Source organism: Nansenia antarctica (assembly GCF_963989245.1).
Source record: "Nansenia antarctica genome assembly, chromosome: 19".
NCBI classification, from domain to species: Eukaryota; Metazoa; Chordata; class Actinopteri; order Argentiniformes; family Microstomatidae; genus Nansenia; species Nansenia antarctica.
This window is the reverse complement of record NC_137692.1, coordinates 25,011,119-25,021,498: the sequence shown is the minus strand read 5'-3', so window position 1 is coordinate 25,021,498 and position 10,380 is coordinate 25,011,119. Positions and strand designations below refer to the sequence as shown.

The 10,380-nt window shown below is 49.6% G+C and overlaps 1 protein-coding gene across 3 annotated transcripts in view; it reads right to left on the bottom strand.

Annotated features, from left to right (window-relative positions):
• cluha (clustered mitochondria (cluA/CLU1) homolog a) overlaps positions 1–10,380 on the bottom strand; it is a 34,059-nt gene that overhangs the window by 13,689 nt on the left and 9,990 nt on the right. For 2 of the 3 annotated variants that reach the window (XM_080548762.1, XM_080548764.1), the window contains exons 3-16: positions 9,980–10,151; positions 9,495–9,638; positions 8,778–8,905; positions 8,081–8,235; positions 7,639–7,764; positions 6,453–6,600; positions 6,212–6,304; positions 3,938–4,372; positions 3,186–3,445; positions 2,586–3,031; positions 1,715–1,816; positions 1,255–1,355; positions 835–987; positions 400–462 (exon numbers count right to left, since the gene is read on the bottom strand). In XM_080548762.1, the coding sequence (XP_080404888.1) occupies positions 400–462; positions 835–987; positions 1,255–1,355; positions 1,715–1,816; positions 2,586–3,031; positions 3,186–3,445; positions 3,938–4,372; positions 6,212–6,304; positions 6,453–6,600; positions 7,639–7,764; positions 8,081–8,235; positions 8,778–8,905; positions 9,495–9,638; positions 9,980–10,151 (2,526 nt within the window). The remainder of the gene's footprint in view (positions 1–399; positions 463–834; positions 988–1,254; positions 1,356–1,714; positions 1,817–2,585; positions 3,032–3,185; positions 3,446–3,937; positions 4,373–6,211; positions 6,305–6,452; positions 6,601–7,638; positions 7,765–8,080; positions 8,236–8,777; positions 8,906–9,494; positions 9,639–9,979; positions 10,152–10,380) is intronic. The other variant, XM_080548763.1, reaches the window with a different exon arrangement.

The window sequence follows — 10,380 nt, the reverse complement described above, 5'->3', positions numbered from 1 at the left end:
TCACTTTAAATAAAAGCGTCTGCTAAATTACTTAAATGTAAATATAGTACGTTTGTGGCCTGAGGTGGTCCAGTGGTCTAGCTCCACGGCCTACAGTAACGCACACGTAAGCCAATGTCGGCCTGGGTTGGAAGGTCGGCCAATGCCCTGCTGAAATACCCTCTCCTCCTTACTTCCTGTCTTCCTCTACTGTCTCTGTCCCATAAACACACACACACACATGAGAGTAGGACTGCCCCACTCCAAAAAATAACGATTAAAAACACAAACACACACACACAATATAGATAGTACGGTCTACTGTTTACATATCCATTCCATCTCTCAATGAGACAAATAAAGTGTCAATTGCAGCTAAAAGGGATGACAATCACTGTCCACGTGTAACGAGCCACTGACCTGGAGGTATGTCTTGAAGAAATGTTTTGCACATCTGGTGATCAGCTCACTGATTCCTATTCTCTAGAAGATAAAACAGAGAAACACACACTTACTTTAATTAATTAAATTACTTACACATACAACTTTGAAAAAGGGGTAAAAAAACTAGATAATCCAAATAAATTCTGGACTCTATTACATATTTTTTACATTATTCTACAACTACACATGGCTGTTAGAGAAACGATGGAACACTGTAGAACACTGTAGAACACTGTAGAATGCTGTAGAACACTGTAGAACACTGTAGCACACTGTAGCACACTGTAGCACACTGTAGCACACTGAAGAACACTGTAGCAGCAGGAGAATATCTTTGCTGTTCATTAACATTCCCCTCTAGATCCCAGAGATGTCACGGCCTCCCCTGGAGGTCCTGCGGGTGTCACTCACATAGAAGTGCTCCAGCTGGGCCTTGGCGGGGGTCTTGTCCACGAACTCCAGCACGTTGCCAAGGTACCGGATGTTGATGCCTCGCTGGTGCAGCGCCTCCGTCAGAGTGGCTCCGTCCATGGGCAGAGCACTGTGATCCAGGCAGTCCTTCACCTGCACACACAAGGCAAGGCAAGGTTATTTGTAAAGCCACATTTTATACAACAGAGGCAATTCAAAGTGCTTTACGTTAGAATTATAAGGTTCTGTCTCCATGTTTGGTCAAAATTTAGTTTTTTACATAATCTGATCCATTAGGTGTTTATTAATGCCTGTGTGGTGTTTTGAGTTAGTACAGCAGGGCGTTGTGAGACCCCCCCGCCCCCCCCACACACACGGCACCCCCCTGCCCCCCCACACACACGGCGTTGTGAGACTCACCAGAGAAGGGATCTGACAGGACACCAGGAAGGCGGCCGCGTCCTTTAGGAGCTGCTTCTGTTTCTGGATGTCGTCCGCGCTTTCATCAGGGAAACGCACGCCTGACATACGGGCACATCACCAGAGGGTTGTGTTTATGCTTTTTAACTTTGCTATATTTCGGGGACCACATGCCAACGCCTTCATAACATGATAATGATAGGGTAACCATCTTCAATCGCCAATGACACTGTTGTTAAAAATGAAATAAAAGTGAAATCCCTATTATGTTCCTCAGTATTTTAGCTGTATTTTGGTGAGTCAATCAAGCGGCATCTTAAAAAGAAAAAAAGCCATTCCAATTTCGTCTCCTGGCCTGGTGCAATAACATCAATATGCTTCAAGTAGAGAACCTAGTGCCAGACTGCAGCCTCTCCTACAACGGGACTACATTTCCCATCACGCATCACTCCGGTCCTACCTGGTGAGAAGATGTCGGGGTTGAAGCGGATGTCGAAGGAGGAGTTGCTGATGGAGCCCACGGCCCTGCAGGCGTTCAGCACCACCTCTCTGCTTCTGGGGTCTAGAGAGGGAGGGGGGGGGGGGGGTGGAGGGGTGAGGGGTGGGCAGACAGAAGGTGAAAACCAACACCAACATCACCACCATCACGTGAGAATCATAAGTTAACATTAGAGATTATCCACTTGAAAAAAAACATGCAGAGACACAAGAAAGGTTTAGGCTTTAGGGCAAACACCGCACATGCAAACCATCGTCTTTGATTTCTTCCCGAGGGTCACAAAACCACGTTGATTAATGATCAGATCACACCATCCAATAGGAAGATCGACTGGAGAAGTCGGGGGGGGGGGGTTATTGGGTTGATACGGTCACATCCCCTCACCGCTAATGATTTAAATGGGATAGAAACGGGAAAGGTTGTGGAGGTGTCGGGGTCCATGCTCCCCCATAGAGGACCAGGTCCAGACAGAGACGCCGGGCCCGGTGGAGAGATGCAACTAAACACACCAGCGTTGTGATGTCAGAACTCTTAGCTCTACAAAGATATAAAAACATCTAGAATGTTGATCTAAAAACATCTAGAATGTTGATATAAAAACATCTAGAATGTTGATATAAAAACATCTAGAATGTTGATATAAAAACATCTAGAATGTTGATATATAAAAACATCTAGAATGTTGATATATAAAAACATCTAGAATGTTGATATAAAAACATATAGAATGTATAGAATGTTTAAAAATAAATAATTAAAACGCATTTCTCCACCAGGTTGGCTCTCCCTGTTTTCTCGTCCTTTTCCTCCCTGACGTATATTTTGGACGTACCGATACCAGATCCGTCTTCTGCGGCTAGCGACTCGGCCAGCTCTTTGGCCTGGGCTAAGCCCGGGATAATTTCCTCGGCCTCCTTACCCTCCAGAGGGTTCTCACACTCCCCGTTCTGGGTCGCCGTGGCGACAGGCGCCGACGACGACGGGCCGTTGGTGGTCACCGTGGGAACCGTGGGGACCGCGCCCCCCTCCTCTGTGGGTGTGGTCTGGGTGCTGTCCGTCGTGGCGACTGCCTTGGGGGTATCTGACGGGGTCTCTGACGGGGTGGTCTCTGCAGGGGTGTCGGCGGAGGTTTGGGGGGTCTCTGCGGCAGGCAGGGTAGGAGGGGTCTCCGGAGCAGGCAGGGCGGGGGTCTCTGTGAGGGCGGCTGCTGCTCTGCTCTCCTTGTTGGCTTTATTCTGCATCAGCTGGAGGGCTGCCATCTTCATGAAGAGGAGGTATCTAGGAGAGGAGAGAGAACAGCTGGTTGGTATCTAGGATAGGATAGGACACACTCACACACTCACTCGCTCACACACTCACTCACTCACTCCCCGACACACACACACACACACACACACCCACCCCCCCCACCCACCCACCCACACACACACACCTGTGCTCTACGAAGGCCTCTATCAGCTCCTGTCTCAGGCAGGCGAGGCGGTGGCGGTGGGGGCGGGGGAAGCCCTGCCGCACGGCCTCCTGGGATAGCTCCTCCCCCTCCACGGGCAGGAAGTTGAGGTCGGGGGGGAAGGTCCGCAGCAGGTCCAGGATGTAGTGCCGCCCGTCGTTGCCGATGATCCCCTTACACTCCACGGAGGAGCACAGCTGCACCACCTCCTCCTTCTCGCTGAGCACGCCATGCTTCTGGACCTGCGGGTGGGATAGATAAGGACAGAGAGGAGGATTCAGTGAGCAGGTGTGGTTCTCCCCACAAGGTGGCGCTGGACTGCATGCGCACCTGTGCACCACTTATGTGCACCTCTGTTAATAAGTAATATTTATCATCATAACAGTAATCAGATTTGTATTAAATAGGAATCTTGATAATAAAGGAAAATAGTATCAAAATATTGGAGCTTTGTGGAGCACGTGTGTGTAGGGTCTGAGGGTGTGTGTGTGTGTGTGTGTGTGTGTGTGTGTGTAGGGGCTGAGGGTGTGTGTGTGTGTGTGTGTGTGTGTGTGTGTGTGTGTGTAGGGGCTGAGGGTGTGTGTGTGTGTGTGTGTGTGTGTGTAGGGGCTGAGGGTGTGTGTGGGTGTGGGTGTGGGTGTGTGTGTGTGTGCGTGTGTGTGTGTAGGGGCTGAGGGTGTGCGTGTGTGTGTGTGTGTGTGTGTGTGTGTGAATTGTGTGTGAATCATCATCACCTTGAGGGGTCGGCTGGTCCTCTCCAGCAGCTCCAGGTACTTGGCGTGTGACACCACCGTCTTGCCGAAGTCGATGCTGCCGTAGATGACGCTCTGCTCCTGCTCGCGCTCCAGGATGCCGGGGATGATGGACTGGGCCGTGATCCGGTAGCCCCGGTAGTCCACCACCACTGTGCCCAGCGTGTAGAGGCCCTCCACGTCCACAGCCCCGTACGCCCGCACGCCGTTCAGGTCGTTGGTGGGCGCGGCGTGCGCGGCGGCGTCCCCACCCAGCTCCTTGTAGTGGTCGCGCACATCGAAACCCAGGCTGAAGAAGATGTTGTTCCAGATGAACATCTGCATGCGCGTCTCCTCGCCGGGGTTGATGGCCATCACGTTGCCGTCGATCACCGCCATGGCGCCCCGCGTGGCCGCGGCCGCGAAGTCACTGTGGACCTGGAGGTGGGGGGGGGGGGGGGGGGGGGGGAGAGGAGAGAGGAGGAGGGAGGAGAAAACTGTGAGAAAAATATCTTTAATTTAACATTTAGCAGATGCTTTTAATCCAAAGCGATTTACAATTAGAGATTACAGGGACGGTCTCCCTGGAGTAACTGGGGGCTAAGTGCCTTACTCACTAGGCACACTAGTGGTGGTTTTCCCAGGTGGGATTTGAACTCATGACCTTCCGATCACCAGTCCAACTCACTATCCGGTAGACCACCACTACCCCAGTAATACAATGATGGTATTATGTTCACTGAAGACTGTATGAATAACAAGAATGGAAAGTGACTAAAACTGCAGGTGCTAGATAAAGAGTAACCCTCACTCCCTTCTCTCCAAGGCTAATGTGAAAGAGTTATGCTCTGTGTTATCTGTACCCACGTGATGTTGTACAAGAACTGAATGTTGAAACTATAAGATGAACCAACCCCATAGAGAGGTGGGCTTTGTACTCTGACCCTCTGTTGACTGTACAGGAGACCCCTCTTGCAAGAGTTTAATAAACACTCTGAAATGATTGATAAAGACTCAGCCTCCTTTGGTTATTAATTAGCTTAACCGGAGGAGTGAGGAGGAGAAAACTTAAAGGTTAGAAACTTGATCGATCGTTCGCTTCCCCTCTTCCTCCGTCCACATCCTACTCAAAAGCAGAAGTGAAGAGGTGGAGGAAGAGGTGGAGGAAGAGGGAGAAGAGAGGTGGAGGAAGAGGTGGAGGAAGAGGGAGAAGAGAGGTGGAGGAAGAGGGAGAAGAGAGGTGGAGGAAGAGGGAGAAGAGAGGTGGAGGAAGAGGGAGAAGAGAGGTGGAGGAAGAGGGAGAAGAGAGGTGGAGGAAGAGGGAGAAGAGAGGTGGAGGAAGAGGGAGAAGAGAGGTGGAGGAAGAGGGAGAAAAGAGGCGGTATTTATGGAGCACAGACCTGGGTCCAGTATTTCTAATGTTTTAACCTGTTTTAACAGATTCTGTTTCTGCTATCCAGGATCAGAGCTGAGAACCAGCCAGATGATCTGAGTGACTCTGGGTAGCAAAAAAGATTCGGCATCACTCTGATCCAATAAAAAAATAGGTTTTTGAAATACTGGAGCGCAGAGATTAGATAGGATAATGAATATAGACTGGCTTCCTAAATCCTCACCTTAAAGATGGCTCAGCAGTCTCTCACCTTAAAGATGGCCCTCTCTCTCAGGAGTCTCTCACCTTAAAGATGGCCCCCTCTCTCTCAGCAGCCTCTCACCTTAAAGATGGCCCTCTCTCCCTCAGCAGTCTCTCACCTTAAAGATGGCCCTCTCCCTCAGCAGTCTCTCACCTTAAAGATGGCCCTCTCTCTCAGCAGTCTCTCACCTTAAAGATGGCCCTCTCTCTCAGCAGTCTCTCACCTTAAAGATGGCCCTCTCTCTCAGCGGTCTCTCACCTTAAAGATGGCCCTCTCTCTCTCAGCAGCCTCTCACCTTAAAGATGGCCCTCTCTCTCTCAGCAGTCTCTCACCTTAAAGATGGCCCTCTCTCTCAGGAGTCTCTCACCTTAAAGATGGCCCCCTCTCTCTCAGCAGCCTCTCACCTTAAAGATGGCCCCCTCTCTCTCAGCAGTCTCTCACCTTAAAGATGGCCCTCTCTCTCTCAGCAGTCTCTCACCTTAAAGATGGCCCCTCTCTCAGCAGCCTCTCACCTTAAAGATGGCCCTCTCTCTCAGAAGTCTCTCACCTTAAAGATGGCTCAGCAGCCTCTCACCTTAAAGATGGCCCTCTCTCTCAGCAGTCTCTCACCTTAAAGATGGCCCCTCTCTCAGCAGCCTCTCACCTTAAAGATGGCCCTCTCTCTCAGCAGTCTCTCCGGAAGGTTCTTCCGGGCCAGCTCCCTGGTGGTCTGGAGCTCCTCGTTCCAGTCTCGTGTCTGGAAACAAACAAACAAACACACACAGTTCAAAGTTCACCTCAGATGTGTGTGTGTGTGTGTGTGTAGGCTCTATAAGCAACGATGGCACTGTGTGTGTGAGTGTGCATGTGCATGTGTGTGTGTGTGTGTGTGTGTGCGTGTCTACCTGTCCAGGTATGTGTTCCTCGTATCCCAGGCGGGAGGTGTACGCGTCCTCGGCCCTCACACAGTCCATGGCGTGGTCCATCTGCGGCGCCGTCCAGCTGTAGAGCTGGAAGGGCGTGGCTATCCTCTCAAAGGGGTGTCGCTGGACCCTGCAGCCAATCAACACACAGCTTAGACAGGGTATATACAGGAATCTGGAGGTTAATTTGAAAGTGACAGTTGGATCTAAGTGACAGTTGGATCTAAGTGACAGTTGGATCTAAGTGACAGTTGGATCTAAGTGACAGTTGGATCTAAGTGACAGTTGACACTAGAACAGCCGTGTATATGTTACCTACTCAGGGTATATACAGGAATCTTGAGGTTAATTTCAATACCTTTCTAAGACTTTTTAAAGACCTTGTCAATATTTTTCCAGACCTCACCGCCACTTGGAGCTGTAACCGTTGACATCAGTGACACCTTTAACTTAACAGTTTTAGTTTGCAATAGACTAGACCACTATCATACAACACAATTTCCGGTTCATCTTTGTTTTTTTTAATAAAACTAATAAATTCACGAACTTTTACTAAAAGTTTTTAGGACTCAAACTCTTTGGACAGAGTCTAATTCAGAAAAATACCAACAAAATTCAAGACCTCATAAAATCGTGATAAGATTTTTTTAAACTTATTAAGGGTCTTGATTTTCCCAAAATTGGTTTATCAACCTTTAATACTTTTCAAGACACCGCGGATACCCTGTTAGACCTCTGGCACCAGTGGATGGGTTAGAACTTGGAGGACGGGGCTCATTGTGAGGTCACGGAATGGAATGAGGAGAAACGGTATCAAAACACGTTTTTTCAAACCATTCCGCTCTATCCTATTCTATCCTCCGTTTTTTCAACCTCCACCAGCCTCCCCTGTGTTACACTGTCTGGGACCAACACCGGATCATGTGGGGCCAGTTTGACTGCTAGCTCAGACACTTTGACTGCTAGCTCAGACGGCTAGCTCAGACACTTTGACTGCTAGCTCAGACTGCTAGCTCAGACGGCTAGCTCAGACGGCTAGCTCAGACGGCTAGCTCAGACACTGCTAGCTCAGACGGCTAGCTCAGACACTTTGACTGCTAGCTCAGACGGCTAGCTCAGACACTGCTAGCTCAGACTGCTAGCTCAGACAGCTAGCTCAGACACTCACCTCTTCTTCTGCATGGCGGTGAAGTTCTTCTTGAAGGTGGGGCTGATCTGGCTCAGCAGCTCCACCAGGCTGTGGGTCAGGAAGGAAGGGTTGGCCGGCTTGGGGTTGAAGGTGTAGGTGGTGGACCTGGTGGTGGAACACAAACGTCATCAGGTCAGAACGCAAAAACATGGTGGGAACCAAGGTTTGATACCTGCTCCTCCTCAACCTCTCCAGGCTGTCATCATAACACTTGCTGGCCTCCCTCAGGGACGAACCCTAAAGCCCAATGTATACTTCTGCGTAAAATCTACAGCGCAGCCCACACCGTAGCCTGCGTAGATTACGCAGTAGTAGGCTCACGCGCACCTCTCCAAAAATGTAACTACGAGGCACACCTACGCAGACTGTAAGCACTGTGATTGGTCCGGAAAAGGTGCAAACGTGTAACACGTCAACTCACTGGTTGAGGTAGAAGCCGCGGGTGGAGGCGGTGATGCTGATGTGGCGTTCCTCCACCGTCACCATGTACAGGTACATGAGGTCCCCGTGCATCTTCCTGTTCCCTGGCGGAGGGTTCCAGCCACTCATGGTCAGGACCTTCAGACACTGCATGGGCTACCATGGGGACACAGGGGGGATGTACTGGTTGTCTTCAGAATCAGGTACTACTGTACAAACTTTAACTCATTTAGTACCGAGGGTGAATGAAGCCATCCAAACTAACAACATGAACGGGACTTTATTAAATAAATGATGCATTATTCTATTATTTTGTAGCCCATTTGCTTTGTTTGGACAATATAACACAATATAACACTCTCCACTGAACATTCTGGTAACTATGTGATCTCATTCCTTGATGGCTACTGGTTTATCATGGCCAGTAAGCACTATTATAAAATGAACATCTACAGCCTTGACATATAATCATATTTGCATTCTGGGTACCTTTTTACACACGTTTCATAACGTGGAGTAACTGCGGGCTAAGTGCCTTACTCAAGTGCCTTACTCAAGGGCAGTAGTAGTAGTGGTGTGGTTTCAGGCGGGATTTGAACTCACAACCTTCCGATCACAAGTCCAACTCACTATCCACTAGACCACCACTACCCCCCCTACTAGACCACCACTACCCCCCCCTCATCACGGCTGTGTACCTTCCACTCCTTGTTGGGTGGCTGGAGGGGCAGCAGGGGGCGCTCTTTGCTGCCAGGCAGGATGTGCTCTGGGGGGGTGCAGTCGATCTGCTCAAGGTCACTGCCTTTCTTCTTCCGTTTGCCGCTATCTACAGCAGACAGGAAACATGAAGGTCAGCTTATACACACACACAATATCTCACACACACACACACACACACAATATCTCTCACACACACACACACACACACACACAGTAGTGACCCCCACAAAGTACCGGGTGTATTGGCAACATAACCGTTCACAGGTTATGATCACCGTTTCCCTGTGTTTATTATTCTTTAGTAAATGTGCCGTCGAGGCTGAGCTGCTGCCTGTAGTCGGTGTGTTTCTACCTGGTTGTGCTTCTGATACCCAGTCCTACATGGTGGTCACCACAACACACACACACGGTAAATGGACTGCACTTACTTATATCACTTATATAGCGTCTTTATCCAAAGCGCTTTACAACGGCCTCTCATATATATATACACACACAGACAGACAGACAGACAGACACAGACACACACACACACACACACACACACACACACCCTCAGCCCCTACACACTGACACACACACACACACACACACACACACACACACACACACACACACACCCTCAGCCCCTACACACTGACACACACACACACACACACACACACACACACACACACACACACCCTCACCCTCACCTCCCAGGTCCCCCTCGGTGAAGACGCTGAGGAAGGACAGGGAGTTGCAGTCCACGCCGTTGTAGCTGTCAGACGGGTCCAGGCTCTTCAGCAGGTCTCTGATGTGGCGCACGTGGATGCGGGCCTCGCGCACCGTGTAGGGCTCTGCAGGGGGACAACCCGTTACTACACATCCAAACATGTCCTCAGAATCTGATATAATGGCACACTAAGTAGTATTTGCATACTGCATGAGAATGTACTTCACTTCACAATTCGTTATATCCTAAAGTATTGCTAGTATCTTCCAATAATAATAAATTGTATAGCAACTTTTCGGAAAACTCAAAGAAGAACAAAAAAGAAGGTCAATTGAAAAGCTATTTTAAAGTAAAAAAAGGACGGTTTGAGTAGCTCTGGATAGGACCTACTGTACAACCTAGCCACAACTAGATAGAACCTTATAATTCTACGCTCACGCTCTGTTACTGGACACCCGGTCTCACCTTCCACCACCTTAAGCAGGGAGCCCTCCTGCAGGCCCTCGATGGACTTCAGCTCGGCAAAGTTGTCCAGCACGTTGCCGTCCAGCTGCAGGGAGAAGCAGGTGCGGTGGCAGGTGTCCTCACGGTCCATCAGCACCTGGTGGATCTCCTGAACCATCTCCTGGGGTGACACCTGGTGGGGGGGGGGGGGGGGGAAATGTCAGCAAGACAGACATAAAGCTCAATTGGAGCAGGATAGTGTGTGTAAGATCAATGTCTTCATACAATATCACACATTATACAACAGTTAGTTCCGACCAAGTAATTTGATTGGACAAGAGGCATTCCATGAGTGCTGATATACAGTATAACAGCACTGGGACTTTTAACTATATGTATCACTCCGCCGCACAGGTGTTCTA